Source organism: Catharus ustulatus, chromosome 4 (assembly GCF_009819885.2).
Source record: "Catharus ustulatus isolate bCatUst1 chromosome 4, bCatUst1.pri.v2, whole genome shotgun sequence".
Taxonomy (NCBI): Eukaryota; Metazoa; Chordata; class Aves; order Passeriformes; family Turdidae; genus Catharus; species Catharus ustulatus.
In genome coordinates, this window is record NC_046224.1 from 52,724,897 (window position 1) to 52,742,153 (window position 17,257).

The 17,257-nt window shown below is 37.8% G+C and overlaps 1 protein-coding gene across 4 annotated transcripts in view; it reads left to right on the forward strand.

Moving 5' to 3' along the window:
- TAFA2 (TAFA chemokine like family member 2) overlaps window positions 1–17,257 on the forward strand; it is a 178,581-nt gene that overhangs the window by 123,783 nt on the left and 37,541 nt on the right. For all 4 annotated transcript variants that reach the window (XR_004417632.2, XR_004417633.2, XR_004417634.2 and 1 more), the window contains exon 2: window positions 5,952–6,058. Coding sequence is in view for 1 of the 4 variants with exons in the window: in XM_033057135.2 (XP_032913026.1) it covers window positions 5,953–6,058 (106 nt within the window). In the remaining 3 variants the exon portion in view is untranslated. The remainder of the gene's footprint in view (window positions 1–5,951; window positions 6,059–17,257) is intronic.

A 17,257-nucleotide genomic window follows, 5' to 3' on the forward strand; every position in this document is an offset into this window, starting at 1 on the left:
ACACCTCTGGCAGTTTGAGCATTCATGCTTATCAGATTTTGGAAACAATAATATATATGTAAATTTCACATCCAAGTGCTATGAGACTGCTGGCAAATGTAATTACCTGTAAGTGCATCTGTCTACAGTTTCCCTCTGCTGGGAAACTAATTGAAGTATGCAAAGAAGAATGTTTTCTTTTTGTTTATTGCGTGTTTTCATATATTCCATAAATTTTTATTTTTCAGATATTTGAGACATTTTATTGTCTTGAAACTGTCTCTTCGTATAAAAGCTCACTCGCTAATCTTTTTCCAAGAACTCATGTTGTCTATATACATTTCTGTATGTGCTTAAATTTAAGTATGTGCTTAAGTTATACTGATTTAAAGAAAAGACAAATATGGGTATACATACCAATCATGTGCTAAAGGACTTTTGGAAAGATCCAGCTTTCCTCAGAGTCCTAAGGTTTAGCACAGTAGCCTTTCAAAAGCCCTCTTTATGGCATTAAAGACTCAAAATCTTCAGTTTGCTTCTGCTGCTATGCTTAACAAAGTAACAGTGACAGCACTAGTCTATCAGTCTGCCTAGAGTGCTTTAACTATTCCTGAATATTTCTTAGTAGTGGGGCTAAGCTCTCTATGACTACTTATTTTGTCTATGGAAATATCCACACTGGTTTGTTTTTTTTTTTTTTTTCGAACAACAGTTTTTTTTTTTTTTGAGAAATAAAACAAACCCACCCCTTTTGCTTTGTATGCTGGGATTTTCTGCATCTCCTATGTGAGGCTATCATGCACTGCTAGGCTAAATGCCTATTCTATTTCTTTCATTGCCCGCTTAGATCAAAGAAAGTAGCTTGTGAGAACGTGTTCATGTTTGTCCCCCACCTTCTTTTGGAATCAGAGTGCAATTTGTGTCTTTTACAGACTGTGATGTATGAAGCAGAAGGAAGATTGATTCTCACAAACTACCTTGTACCTGAAGTAATGAGAGTGGCAAATTACTTGTTCCCTTAGCAAACATGACAGGAATGTCATAGAGGGAGTTTATAGATATGCAGATGCACAGGGGTCACATCAGTGTTATTTTTACAAAGTGACCTTGTTCAGCAGGGGGGCATTTTTAAATCTGCATTAATCTACACTGGAAAGGCTGAATAAAACTGCAAATACCTGCATTGTGTGGGATGTAGCTACTAACATAACTAATAAATAATGTACAATTCAAGACAGTAGAGAAGGTAATTTAAATGGCTGCATTATTTCTGTACAAGAGACTTGGGGTGTCAACTGTTTTCTACTACTCATTTAGGCTTTCTCTAGTAGCAAATAAAATATTTGTCATAAAAAGAAAACTAAGAGGATGTGGGACTAATTTTCTATTAGATTTTTGTCCCTTAAGCATTTTTTCATGATTCAGTAAAGAAATAGTCTTATTTATCTCTTTGTGAACGTTGCATTCACAGGGTCTGTGTATTTGCAAAAGGCAAATGGACCTTACTGACAGTGGAACTTCCCACATATGAACAGCAGAAACTAATGAATTTTGAACAACTTCAGAAAATCTGTTGTTTGTAAAGAAAAGAAAAACAAGAAGCAACAGAGAAAAATGCTGCTACTCCTAGGAAACAGATGAGAATTTTATTTGTGCATAAACTTTTAAAGGAAGAATAAAAACTATGTTTCCTTACATTTTTATTCTCTTCAACAGCAAACATGACATGAATTTGTACTTCACCTAAGATCAGAAAGCAAGGCAGTTTAGCACTGGTCAGTATAGCACATAATAGAAGGTCATTCCCATGTGATTCTCCTTTAGTTCTGAACTATTGGCAAGGTGGCTGATCTCAAGTCCAGAAAAAAGAGGAAAGAAGGTATAAATGCAAGAGCTTATGGCTGCTACATTGAAAATACACATCTGTGCATGGCATTTTCAGTACAGCTGAATGGTTGGATCCCATCTGCTGTTGAAAGTGGGTTGAGAATGAGGTGGAGCAGTGACAAGGAGAGCCTGTGCAACAGTGTGTGTATTCACAGTTTGCTGTTGAGCCAAAGAGGGCCGGCAGAGGGATTTCTGCTGATGTGGCAACTTGTGAAACTCCTCTGCAGCATCAGATACAGTTTCTTCCCAAGAAAAAAAGACCTGCAGTTTTTTGTCACTAATCACCTAAACAGTCTGTTCTTGAGTTCATTATACCGGACTGGTGTTGGTCTCATGGAGTGTGCTTCAAAAGAAATCTTCAGGAGCAAAAGTAAAAAATCCTATGAATGTATTCCTTGTGTTATAGTGCCAGTGAAGAGCTGGGCACAACAGAGCCATCTCACACTCAGCCACTGCCTGTTTGAATTATGTGGGTGACATCTTTTTGTTATATTTTGAATGTGTTCCTGGACCACAAAAGGAACTGTCTTTCTTTTTTCTTGCCTCAAAGGACATTGAAAAATGAACTCAAACACGACAGACTTTCATGTCCTATTTTATGTGAAAGTGCAGAGAATTCCTTGGGTTTATTTCCAATATGTTGGGTTAGAAACGGAAGGAAATTTTCTGTTACACAATAAGCTCATGTGTAAAATTGATTTTCAGATGTAGGTGTTTTCTATAGCTATGGCAATTCTCTGCTTTGATCAGCTTTGCTTATGTGGCATTATTGGAGGCTGGATGGATCAGTGGGAGAGAGATTCTGCAGAAAAGAAAGTAAATAAAAGAATAAATGTCTCAAAAAGAAAAGTATTCAAGTTAATATCTACAGTTGGTCTGTAGAGCTCTGTATCACCTCTAGTAAAAGTAGACATAATTTCAGAGCTTATTTGTTGTACTTAACACAGTCGGTTATGTTAGTGTAATAACAGCACTGAAATGGACTCAATTTTATTTCCTGGATACGCTTACTCGACATAGATCAGGACTGCAAGAGGCTAACAGTTGTTTCAGGGTTGAGGTCAAATGCTATCTAGTCCTAGTGTCTTCTCAGTGCTCTACCATGGGCTGTTTTGCAAATCCATAACAAAATAATCAGCATCAGGGTTTCAGAGCCCAGGTGATAATGCATGTAGTGAGATACTGAGCACATCTCATGGCCTCTCTGTCCTCTCCTTCTTTTCTAGCTCTTGACTCAGTTTCTCAGTGATGTGCATCCATCCCAACCTCTCAGCTTCTTGGACTACAAACTCTTAATTTTTTGTTTCTAGGGTTGTGCTGCTGCAGTGTGGTCCTTGTGTGTAGCAGCACTGCTCAGAGCAGAGAGCTTCAGCCTCTTGTCTGTCCTGGGACTGAGCACTGGGAGTGGCAATGCATGTAACCACAGGTCTGGGTCTAGGATTACATGGCATAATTACTTTGAAGCTAACAGCATCTTTCAGTTTTTTCTGTTTTAGTAGCTGTATGTTATGAATGCTTAAACTTCATCAGGTTTTTTCCACAGTTCTTCTGGTGGCTTCTGAACTATTATTCCCAAATTAGAACTGCCCCTTGCGCTGATTTTTCTGTTAATTATGTCTATTAGGGGACTACTGTTAGACACAGTTCAGATTTTTGTCCTTCTAAAGGCAAATCTCACAAACAACTAGTGTAGAATTATGTAATAGGCTTGTGGTGCAGAAAATGGTTTTTCTCATGATTGGGAAACCTGGCAATGGCAATGAGCCTGGATTTTCTGTGTCAAAGCTGAAGCCCTTTCCTGACTTTGCAGAAAACAATCTCACTCAGTGCTAGCTTACTCCTTTTTGGTGTGCTCAGCTGTGTGCAGTGTATCTTCACTCTGCCATGCATCCTGAGGGCTGCTTTCTCAGGCAGAGAGGTTGGTTTTTTTTCTCTTTCCCCTGCCACTACTGTTTTTCCTGATGCATTTGCATTTTCTGATGTGCATTTGCTGCCAGTCTCATAGCGCAGTGAGGGAATCTGGCATCAGCAGAATACAGGAGGAAACTGTATTAGATTCAACCTTGCTTTAATGGTGCAAGTCCCACTGGGTTTTGAGCAGTGTTATGTAGGTGAGGAAGAAAGATTTGATTTTAATGAGAGATGACTTGGCACCGGCAGAATAACAGGTGCAGTATGAGAATCTAGAGTGAAAGAGTTAATTCATATTCTTTTCACAGAGATAGCTGTGAAAGAGCATATGCTGAATGTGCATTCCAGTCTCATCTTTTTGTTCTTATTTACAGTGACAAATAATGTATTTCCCTTTAGCTTTGAGTGGTTCATAAACCTGGAGTTGATGATGAATATGCAGTTTACACTCCAAAGGCACTGGAATCAGTGCAAGAAGGCAGACCTTAGAGTGGTTCACAGCACACCGTGATCTCTGCTGTGATTATTAATCAGTCAGGCTTTCAGGGGCACATGCACCATCCTGGTTACAGCACTCACTTCTCTCTCCTTTTGCTTAATAAACGTGATAGCTAAACCTCTGGGAAAAACATAATAAATATGTGACTTCTGTAAAAGAATGCTGAGCTCTGTTTGCTCTGAATTCATGTTTAAAAGGCTTTGGTGTACTCTTCAGTGGGTTGTTAGTTTCAGTCATGTTTTCTTACAGCCTGCTCATCAATCTCCTGGAGAGCAAGATTGGAAGTTCTGGGGGAAGTGATCTGGTTTCAAGTCTGGAAGTCATAAGCAGAGTTATGGGGTGTGTGTTGCCTTATCAGTGTCTGGTGTTATATTTGAAAGACATTTGCTGAAAAGAGAGGAATTGTTTTGAAGAAGTGGAAAATTATTTGAGACTTTGAACATATTACTAGTTAAATCTGTACTAGAGCAGTCTGCATTCCAGAGTTGTGCTTGCCCAAGATAGCACCGTACACAAGCAGAGGAGAAGAGATGCACTTGAATTCCTTTGGGTTTCTTATGAACACAATAGGAGACAAATGTGCAACCATAATGAAGCAATGCATTTTTTTCTGCCCAGAAAAACAACCTAAAAAAAGTTCCAGTCATTAAAATACAGCAGCAATTTGCTCAAGTGATCAAATTTTCAGCTTTTCTGGTGTAAATGGTTTGAAATATAATTGTTATAATTGTTCTATTGACCTATCAGCAGAAACATGACCATTATAAAGAGGTGATTCATAGCCATCTCCCTAGGAAGAACCCACAGGGAAGAAGTGAGAGAAGGACTCATTATTGTACCTCTAGCCACTCTCTGCACAACTGTAATCCTTAAGCACTAGAGCCTACATGCCTGAACTTGTCTTTTTGGCAGGTGGAGGGGTATTTTGTCTTTGGAGGAGGTTACTGAGTAATAAGTCATGTGTTATCTTGTACTTGAACCATTCTGGTGGCTTGCTGTCAAAGTGAAAACATCACTGAGTGAGATGAGGGGAGCTCTGTGCAATTTCCCTTGGTGCAGTAAATCAAATCTTCTCATTACCCAAGGGTAGACAGAAGAGAGGGCAGTGAATCCGCCCTGCTCTACTTCATGTTTCCCAACCACTCAGGTTTTCCTAACAAGATTTCTCTGCAGGAGGATTGGTACATGAGCTGAAGGTCTATTCAAATCTTTTATCACCTTAGGACTTGTGGGCACAATCCAAAAAAGAGCTGCAATCCCCAAAGTTAAAAACATCACTGTATGACCAGAGACAATACACTCTACCATGACTGGCTGCAGACTCAGTAGTGGAACTGCTCAGTTTTTCAAAACCTTCTCAGAGTAGCATGGGCTCATCCTTCTTGCCAGCTTTGGAGTCTGCTGTGGTTATGAGCACTGTTTGTGCCCTGAGAGAAATGATGATGATGATGGTGAATTCTCCTGGTACTGACTAGGGTGGAGGAATGCTGTCAGACCAGGGAGGGAGGTTGTGTTGCTGCTCTGTGTACCTCATTTAGAGCTAAGCAGAATTTAAGACTTTAGGAGTGAGCTGGACACTTATAAAAACTTAGTAAATTCTCCTTAAATTAAGAAAAAGATGTCTTTTGAAGGAATCTTAATATAAATATTTAATTTTGTGTATTTTTTTTTTCAGGATGAATAAGAGATACTTGCAGAAAGCAACAAAAGGAAAACTGCTAATAATAATATTTGTTGTAACGCTGTGGGGGAAATTAGCATCTGGGGCAAATCATCATAAAGGTAAGAAATTCTATTCTATTCTATTCTATTCTATTCTATTCTATTCTATTCTATTCTATTCTATTCTATTCTATTCTATTCTATTCTATTCATTCTATTCTATCATATTATTTTATCTATGGCCTCCACCAACAAATTCAGAAGGACCTGGTCTATGTGACCTTTTCTCCTCATGTGTATTTATGTCTCCTGATAGTGGTTCACTAATCAGAGTCAAAGAGTGAGAGTTTTCAAGGGATAGACTTCTACTAATTTATTGAAAATTAAGTAACTTTGTAATGATGGTATAGTTGAAAAAATGCTAAAAAAGTGTGGTAAAATAAAAATAAATAGTAAATACTTTTTGTCTCATAAAAATAGCTATATCAGCAGATATACATGATGCAAATGAATTCCTGGAATGAACCCTAGAAACAATTTTTAGTGACTTATATGATGTTTCTGTGTGCAGTTATCTACCAAGATTACATTCAGGGATAATGTGTATTGAATGAAATTGTTTCATCATCAAAAAAAGACTGATGCTTTGCAGCATTGTCTAATTTCTATGCTTTGCTCCTAATACCTGACCAGGAACTTCTCATGACAATGTGATGTTTGTTTCCTCTTGGTCATTCCAGCCCTTAATATGTATGGAAACATACCAGCACAAGCTGTAATTATTTAATGTTGTAAAAAGGTCTTTTTGCATGTGTGTTTCTGTTAACCCTAACACAAGGAACAAGCTCTCCAGATTCACCAACAAATGCCTTCTTATGGGCTAATGTAACTTGAAATGTGATCTGCAGTATAACAGGACTTTGAACTCCTTTTCTCATTGTCATATAGTGTCTGTTGGCTGTTTATCTGCTTAAACAAGATCAGAATGAACTCTAACGACATGAATAAAGCGAGGGTGGGACATGAACATTTACTGCCAGCTAAGGAGTTAAACCCAGAGGAAGGACTCAAAAAAACCCAGTTAGTTAATTTCTCTCATTCCTTGTACATTTTTTAACATTCACTCTGATGATAGGATTTTATGAGCAGGTATTTTTATATATCAGGCTGCAAGATATTTTTCTGTTGTGTGAAGATTTCTTCAAAATGCCCCACTGATTAAGGACTTCAGGATGCAGAGACACTTGCTGCAAAGTCTTATGCAAGCTGCAATTTGACAGCAGACAAAACAGACTCTGATGTGGTCGTGCAGGTCACCAGGTGGGCATCATGCCAGACAAGAACTGTGCTGATATCCTTTGGTCAGCCTTGTTCCCCCTCCAAACCAGAATATGGATTTCTGCTGTGGCTTCCCAGTTTAGTTGTCTATTGGAAAAGAACCAAGATATCCTAGCCTGCATTCAGAATTCTTTTACTTTGATTATTTCTCTTTAAACACAAAAACCCCCAATATCCAGACCATTTTGATTCTGTACACAAGGGCTGGTCAAGCTGTGTTTGCTTCTGTGGAATTTAAACTTTGCCAAAGTATGCTTGCTGTACTTTTTGAAAAACTGATAAGTAAAACCTATCACAACATATTTCATAGAAACAAATTATAAACATAAGGACTATTTTGGGATTTAGTGCTTCATAACTGAGAATAAAAACATCCACCGCCAACTGTAGCTTTTCTGTGCTAGGGAAACCCCAGCAGAACTACACGATTGATTATCTGGACAGTGTTTATTGTTTTAGCCTCAGCCTTAGAGCAGAGATAACTTAAGGAGTATTTAATTTAATTTTTTTTTTAGATAAAAAAAGAAAAGTGCATGGGCCCCCTATAAAAATCAGATTAGTAGATGTAGGAACTTCTTTAAATTCCTGCAAGCTAACAAAAAGCTACTTTTTCTTTAATTTGTATCTTTTCATACTTTCAAGAAAATATATGAAGAAGTCTTGCAGAAAAAAATAATAATGAGAAGCATGACTTGAGTGTGTAATTTGGAGAAGCAGACACTTTACCTGTTCAATTTCTTTTGGAAAGAAAAAATATTCAGAAAGATTTTTCCTTGCGGATTTAGTAAATCAACTACACTCACTATATTTAGTTTATTTAAAAAAGCAAAAATCAGAGTTATACAGCTCAATTACCACTGATTTCCAAAGATACTGGGAGTTTAATTTCCCATTGTGTCATAGAAAATCTTCCCCCTGCTCTCATGTCAAAAGTGGAGCTAAGGCGCATTGAAGGAGAATGTTCACGCTGTTTGACACTGTTCACCTTTGCAGGGAGTTTCCAAATACTGAGAAACATGTGAGTTTTTTCAGCACTAATTATCCCTAGCATCATTAATCTTCATTTATAGAAGTCCTTACTAACATATTGACATGACAAACCCTAATGACTTTGAAGGAGCCCCTACAATTCCAGAAATCAATAATCTGCATTTAAAAAAAATCTTTACTTTCCTATTGACTTACTCTTATTATTCACTAGTTGCACTAACTTTCAAACCCATCTCTTTTTCAGAAAGCTATTGTTAAAGAAAAGAAAAAGTACAAGAAGAAAAAGATCATCAGTGTGTGAAAAATTGTTTAATGAGCATTCTGCTCTCCAGGCAGACTTCAGGAGGAATATAAACAGATGACTCTGACAGGCTATCTCTAGGCTTGTTGCGCTTATTTCAGGGATATGGCACAAATGAAAACTCCCAAGTCAGCAGCAAGAAAAATAGAGGCCAAGACAGGGCATGGGAAACAAGACTCTGAGGACCAATTGAGCAACAGGGTTACAAGCTGGGATTTCAGATTACATCTTTTCAGTGTGATGTGTGTGTGGGTGCCAAATCCACCCTTCTTTCTCTTGAGAAGTCTGGTTTGAAGACACTTCTGCTCCCATTACCTTGACTGATGGCTGAAGTTTCATCATTCTGGACAGTAAGTCCAAGAGCTGAGATTGTTAGACAGTGTTTAAAACAATAGAAATCTTGATCTTTTTTTTTTTTCCTGCACACAGGATTGTGAGTTCTTCAGCAGGATTCCTGGCTATGCACATACTTGTATTCCATTATTCCTGTCTTCTGAAAAAACTCCCAGTAAATCTGCTCTTTTTTTTCATTTTGCTGTGGACCCTGATACCATGGTGACAGGTGTCTTACCCAAGCACATGCACCTGAGAATCAGCTCACAGTACCAGAATAATTTGTGCTGCAGTAGCTACATATGAGGAGAGAGGCATATCAATCTCCAAAAGGATGTTGTCAAATGTATGAGTCAAAAAACTGATAAAGACTAATCCTGATCCTCCTACACATTGCTAGCCCTTGGAAAACAAACAAACCTGTACAAACATCTAGTGTTTGCTGGCAGATATGGCAGGCAGGCATCAGTTCAGCATCACTGCCTTTTTGCTATTTCTGTCATAGGGAGCATAAATTGATTTGATGACCATTGTATCACAACCCATGTTTAAGGTGTCAAGTGTTGAGCTAGTCCTTTTGAGAAAAAAATCTACTGATACCCCCTAACAAGCACTCCTTTCTAGAGAAGAAGCTACTGTTACACAAAACTTCTACCCTAAAATAAAAAATTCTTTCAAAATAAATTGTGAACTTTTTAATCACTATGGTTTTTTTACACTGATAATGCGAAAAAATATTCTAATTAAATTAAGAGTGCTTTTGAATCTAAACATAGTTTAATATTTCTCAAATACAAAACAATAAGTTCAAATTTAATTTTAAATCCTGGAAAAAATAAAAAGTAATTTAAAAATATGACCAATGATGAATGCTTGCATGCCAGAAGGAATTTTTTATGCAACCAGAAAACACTCTAGGTAGATAAACAATAGTGTATTTTTTGACTTATCATGCAAAGTCATGATAATTTATTTTCATTTTAAATAAGTCACTGAGAAGCTGAACTTATTCATCTGATGCCTATCATACAGATAAAACAAAACTATCATATGTGATGCAGAATTGCTCCTCCTATTTGTCTGTGAATTTGTACTAAATTAGAAGTCTGAGGGAATGTTGTTCTACTCACAAGGAAATAATGAATTCTGGTTTCTCTTTGCTGAGGAGGACCTGCTCTGAAATCCAGTTGAATGAAGGAGCCACTGAGCCCCTAAAGCTGGTGGTTAGGTCACCCTTGTTGGAGAGTCTGCCTTCTTCAGCTCCTTGCTGAGGTAGGAGCACTGCTGGCACCAGTGTTGAGATGTAGCCTGGAGTTTGGGAATGGGTATGACTATGAGAAGCAAGAAACTATATTCCTAGTGTTTAGAGACTCTGTTTAGATAAGAATAGAGAATAGTCCTAATGGTTACATAGGAGATCTCTGAAGTATTCAAACTTTGTGTAGAAATACCTTCATCATGAGGTTATAGTGTTTTGTATGGATTTATCTTTGTCTTTTCTGTTGAGGATTTTACACTGTGTAGAAGACAGCATTCATAACACAGAAATACAGGGTGCTTGTATTCAATTTTAAAAACAGAAGGCAACCTCAGTGCAGAGGACAGAAATCAGATATAAGACATGTCTTGTTCCACCTAAGTACATGCTTCTTGTTTTCCTTCAAGTGAGCTGAGTGAGCCTGATTGGAAACAATGCCATTCTTTGTGGACATAAGATACATGGTTTGAATTGTGACACAAAGAGGGCACCAAATTCAGGTCTCCCAGTCCCCCTATGGGGGCTCTAATATAAAGGGTAAGCAGAAGCGTACTGCTTTTTCTTCTGCTTGCACTTTTTTGAAGTACCTGTGCTGTAACATTTGTTGAGGGATCTGAACCTGTGCATAAATCCTTCTGGTTTTGTGGACCTGTCAAAGGACAGAAGAGTTGTTCTGCATATTCCTAGGTTCTTTACTGGAATTAGGAAAAAAAGTCCAATATTTAAATGAGTGAATTTTCTGGCACAGAGAGGAATGTGTGTGGATGCCTTAGGAGCTGCTAGGTGAGGCTGGAAACTGTGAGTAGGGTCTGTCAAAATATTACATGGGTGCATCCACTCATGTATTATTCTTCTGCAACTCCTGCTTCATTCAAAAACTCTTCTGTCATATTCGCTGTGTCAAACATGGACCATCTTATCTCTTGCGAAGTTTGGCCCAGAGATAGAGTCTTTTAAATGAGAACACTTTGTGTGCAGCTTTCACTGACTTAATTCTATGTGTAATTAATGTTTAAATATAGAAACAAAGGAAGATGATAGTTATTTTAGCAGACATGGGGAAGAAAGATATTAGATGTTCTTATCTAGCTTGAGCATGATTTGAAAGTTTCAGTCATCAGGATCAGAACCTAATCCAAAAATTGTCATTTGCTTGAGGATAAAATAGAACAGTCAGTCAAACACTTTTGTATCAGTATCTGTCACTGCAATCTAAAATGTTAATACCGTATCTGTTAGAATTCAGGAGATAACATTCCTTGGCCTTCTGCCAGGGTCCGAATCTCTTACTGCCAAGGTGCCAGCTCTTCTGGTGGCTCACTAGGAAAGGGGTGCAGATATCATGGCAATAGCAGAGTTGTGCCTGTTTCTTCCCTAAGCTGCCAGCTCCATCACGGCAAATGGCTGCCCTCATTTTTACTGCATTCCCACTGTCCCCTTGGCTGTGAATCTTCTCTGGCCTTGAAGCAGCCATGTAGGGAAAAGCCCCAGAGTTGCAATGATATGTCATGATTTTTCCCTTATATTGATCACTTAAAAGTATTTCTGTTTATATTTGGCAAGTAATATGGCTTCTTGAGGTTTTTCTAAGAAAAGGAAAAGAGTGGAGGTCTTTTTTGTACCTTGGATTCCTTGTGCCAAATTTTTATTAACTTTCCACGAGTAAGTACCCAGGGTAATTTTCTTAAATACATTCAGATTTTATGTTGTGGAGGAAAGATGACTGCAAAAACATTATATTATTGTAAAAGTTATATAGTTGATTTTACAGTTGCAAATTCCAAACTTTTTAATATTTGCGGGTATAGTAATGATATCTTCCTTTAGATAGCTGTCCCACCAATCAACTGTCTCTTTGGCCAATTTCTTTTCCATATGAATAAGCCTTCCTATACTTTTTTTTTAGGAAAATACTTTAAGATGTTAGGACTGAACAAAACATTGATAGTATGCTTATCCTTCTGTTACTTACTCCTATCATGACTAAATGTTGATGTTTCCCTAATACTGGAATCAGACCTACTTTTCCAGCTTTATATTCTTGGTTTCCAGTTCCTCCAGTAGAATTGTTATGTATACTGAATAATGCATTCTGCTACATTTCTTTATCCTTATGCCTAGGAAAACAGAATGATTATATTAGCATGCCACAGTTTTTATTAAAATTATAAAAATACTATTAAATAAATTGTTATGCAGTATACTCTCTTGGATTCTGTTGATCTGAATTTTCCTTTTTTTTGTTAACTTTTTAAGTGCTTAATTAATGTAGCACATAGTAATATATATTTTTGCTAGCATTTACATATGTAAAATATTATTTTCTTGGCTTGCAGTTTTATTCTGAATTTTTCATTTGTCTAAATGCATATCATGACATAGCGAGTGTCTTAAATTAATTTTCCTTGGAGTCGAACGGGAAAACAATAGATGTTAGATGCAGCTGTGATCAGGAAGGAAGAGAAGGACTGTTTAGTGACCTGGAGACTCCCATCACACATCATGGAGCAGGATGCTGTGCCACAGCAAGCCAATGGCATTGCTGCAGTTGCCTGTGCTCACTCCCCAGAGCCTTTCCCCTTTCTGAAAACGTTTTTACTCATTGGTTATATGGGTTCACTGTCTTTAAAGAGAATCCTTCCAGTACAGACATGTAATATAGGAGTTGTAAACAGGAAAATTGTTACAAAATTTAAAAGGTAAATATCGGATGAGTTTACACAAGTAAACCTTTTGAGGAAATGTCATTTTCTGTCTCTATATGAATACTTAATGCTGGTAACAAGAGTTTACTGAGTTACTCTGAGAATGTGAATCCTTTTGTGCAGGAAAGCTCTGCATGTACCTTATTGTTGAAGTTTCCAGCCATGGAATTTGGCATGAAATGTAGAAAAGGCTGTATTTGTGTCTTCTGATGGATGTGGAGCCAACAGTTGGATTATCTAGAGATATATTGGACGGTCATCACTTGTTTATATCCAAGACCCTGAAATCAGCTTTCTGTGGTGTAGAAACCACACAGATTTTTCCTCACTGGTATGACAATTTCATTTTTTCCTGTCTTTTTTCATTGGAGAAATACATCTGGGATTATCAAACAAGAATATAATTGAAAAGAAAATATGAATAGTTTACATTTTTCTTAACATTCTATTTTCTCAAAACTTAACACTTTAAGATCATATAATTTTTTGTAAGTCAAATACAATGAGTCAATATCATGTTATAATTATAGTCTGATCCTTAACAGTAAGGGTGTAGAACTAGATATCTTGAAGGTCCCTTACACAACAAACCATTCTATCCAGAAGTGTAAAATTACTGTAATGGTAGGATTAGAAACAATTCTATCTTCAAATCAACATCTGCTTTCTTTCTTGTATGGAGGACATACAGCACAGTGTAGTGACAGTATTGGGTTTTTTGCATTGTCCCTTACATTTTCCAACACACATTCCATACAATCCACAATGACTGTCCCATACATGTACTGGTATCTACTCCACACTGACTCAAAGGATTTCACATACTCAGATTGTTTGGTTTATGCCTGAAAAAGCACGTCCCATGTAGGGACTATTTCTATAACATTCAGGGCATATGTTAATCTAATTTTCATTTGTATTAATTTTCTACTGATGATGTATACAGACTGTGCCCTTCTCTCTTGACACTCTTCACTGAACTTACTCTACAATAGTGTTAGTAATTGCTTGTACAATGTCATATTTTAGAACAGCTGTTCCTCAGTCATACAGGTGCCAAGGAAACATCAGAAGCAGACAGCTGTTCTGGGAAGTATCTATAGAAAAAGATTTGTTTCGGTTTGCAGTTTGTAAAGTCTTTCTGAACAAAAAATTGGGCTCTGTTCGCTGGGGGCCTGAGGGAATTTACTGTTTTAAGGCTCACTGGGACAGTCTTCCTCAGCCATAGAGAGTTAGAATTATAGAATGACTGAGTTATTTAGGTGGGAAAAGGCCTTTGAGATCTTGAGTCCAGCCATAAAAGACTCAATGCAAATTTGTAAAATTTATAACCATTTTAGAAGACAATGTACATATGTATGTGCATGTGTGTAAGTGGTATGAGAGACTTGGATGAAAGAGGAAAATGCAAGTTCACCACTGTTGAAATAGCTTACGTGGACTGTTTTAGTGTTTTTTTAAGTGCATATGATTTATTTATGGGAATTTCACAAAATAGTGGTGATTTTCAAAACTAACTGAAAACTCAGGGAATTTTCCACAACATCTAGTTTTAGGCATCTCTTCTAGGTTCTCTGAATCACCCTTTAGAGCTCATTCCTTTCAAAAAGTGAAAACTCAAGCTTTAAGTGCAAGTGTGAATACTTCCCTGAATTCCTATATAAAATAATTTACAACTTGTTGGACAGCTTCTGGAACTTTTGGAAAGTCTCTTAGCAGAAGGACTCAGTTTGGATGTTGTTCTTTTATCTGCCTAAATGCTCTTCTCCTCTATCAGGGTCATAATGTCTGAATAAAGTTCTAAAGGTCTTATTTTTAATTTTCAAATAGAGTCTCATTTTGCAGTTCAGAAGCCAGTGAAATCTGATCTGTGACAGATTTATTTATATCTTTATATCATTCTGCAAATGTCATTCTGTTGTGTTAAAAAAAAGGTTTAGCTGTTAAACCTAGATTTTACATTTGTTCCATTTCTCCTTGTTGAGCTACAATACACAGAATCAGAGAATTGTTGGTGTGGGAAGGGACCTCTGGAGATCATCTAGGTTCACCTGGAGCAGATTACACAGGATTGTGTCCAGAATATCTCCAGAGAAGGAGGCTCCACAGCCTCTCTGCACAGCCTTTTCCAATGCTCTGTTATCCTGTTATGATCCTATTTAGTTAAAATTTGTAGAGAGATGCTTCTGCCTGAATTAAAGTGCAAATGAGACCATACGTTGAAGACAACAGTGTGGATTTGATTTAACAGTAAATATGAGGTAGAGACAGAGAGATAGAAAGAAATAGAAAAAGGTATGGGGGGGGTGGTGGGAGAGAAAATTAGTGATGGACAGATTAAATAGAAAATGTCACCACTCCATGGTACCTGATGGTGTCCTGTCCATCCCAATCCCATCCCATTGATCCTCTTCTGGTCTTCTTGGTGGTGAGCATCCCATAAAACAGAGTTCAATGGATTAATACATGTTCAGACTATGTGGGAGCCCCCAGGTGCTTCCCCTGGGGGAGACAAATTTGACATCGTCTCTTGCAACAGACTCTGGATCTGTTGTGCCACACCCAAAACTCTCCTCCTCCCCCTGACTGAGGGGAGGTGTGTGCAAACCTGGCCTCAGCAGATGGGTCTGTGAGCTATGGCTTCCCCCACCCTGAACCCAGGAGAGATGATTTTCAGGACAGCTGCTGGGTTTGGTTTCCTCGTGTATACGTTCTTCTCTCTCAGCCTTGTTTACTTCTCCCTAGACCTGAGATAATTGGATATAGTGTCACCTTCATCTTATTGCAAGTTCCCTTAGGTGGCTTAACTCACATTCCAAAGTTTCAGTCAGGAGGAATATTCAGGGAGGGGTGGGCTTCAGCGGTTGAAGGTTCTTTGTTCAGTTTTGCCATATTGGGAAAAAAATCCTTCGTTACCCGTGTTTAGGCTATTAACTGTAGCATTTCAATCTTTCACACACTCTCGCAGGAAAGCAGTTTTTCATCACGTTCAGATTGAATTTCCTGTTTCAGTTTCTGTTTGTTGCCCCTTGTCCTGCCACGGGGTGCCACTGAACAGTAGTGGCCCCATCCTCTTGGCACCAGCCCTTAAGGTATTTGTGTGTATGCAGGGAAAGTCTGGAAGAGCTGTTAAATTTGCAAAGAAATAATAGTGAAATTCTGACGTTCCTTTTGGGAGTGTGAAAGTACCATTTAACTGTGGCCAGGAAAAACCCTCTTCTCTACTTAGATGGAAGCAAAGCCATGGCATACATGGAAAGGGGCTGGCTTGGGGCTTCAGATGACAGAAAGCAGGAAAATCGTAAAAGAGCAGTCTGCCTTGTGCAGCTCTCTTTTACCAGGCTGAGCAAGAATTCTGTCTGTAATGATGAGGAGGCTGAGGCAGGAGCTGCCAAGTCTGTCTTGTTCTTTTTTCCCCATAGATTTGTATAACTCTTGTACTCAAATTGTTCTCAAGTAAATGCAGTAGACTTAGAATTCTTTCTGCAAAAAAACTTCTGGCTTCAGTGTCAAGTGCCCTTGAATGACTAAAGCATAAACCTGAATCTGTGGGTTATTTTGGGTGAATGCAGAGCTACAGAAAGGACATGCACAATAAAAGTATTCTGTTAAGACCAACACAAATCTTGGGTGCATTGTGCCATTGTATTTTAAGGTGCAAGTTATTAGAATTGCTTCAGCGGAGTTTATGCTCCAGAGATATGTATGAGAGGAAGATGTCTGAATTATTGAGAAGGTCAGAATAGTTCTGGATCCAGGTTTTGAACCCAAGGCTATGTATGTGATGGGTGGGGAGCAAGGACAAACCACTTCAGCCTGTAGTTCAGTCTCAGTGGATAGAACTGATCACAGAAAAGACCAAAACCATTAGATTCCTTCAGTGAGCTGAACGACTGAGGAAAACCAAAGTTTAGTTTTAAAAATCAGAAAGATAGCAGAAAGTATTGTACCTGTGAAAAACATAATGTGGATATTTCTAAACTAAAATACTTATTTAAAACTTAGTTCAATTTTGCTCTATTATGTAAGTATGCTACTGATAGGGTAAAAAAATATTACTGATGCTAAACTTTCATCTAAGATGCATTGGCATGTGTCAGATTAACTGTGGAAATGTTGTGAAATGGAACCCAGAAGGTGTGCTAAGTGCTACACACTGCAGAGTGGAAAGTAAATATGTATCCAGTGAGTGAATATTGAGAAAAGAAACATCTGGAAGAAATGGGAATTTTGGATTCTTAATTGCCTCATTCACCCCAGAACATCTGCCAGAGATATTAGGAGCAAAAATTACTATATCTGAAAGAAGATAGAATTTTAAATAAGGAAGGAGAAAGAGTAATTTTGTGCCATTTTGTTGCACTGCTGTACACTGTGTGCATGAAAACTGTGTA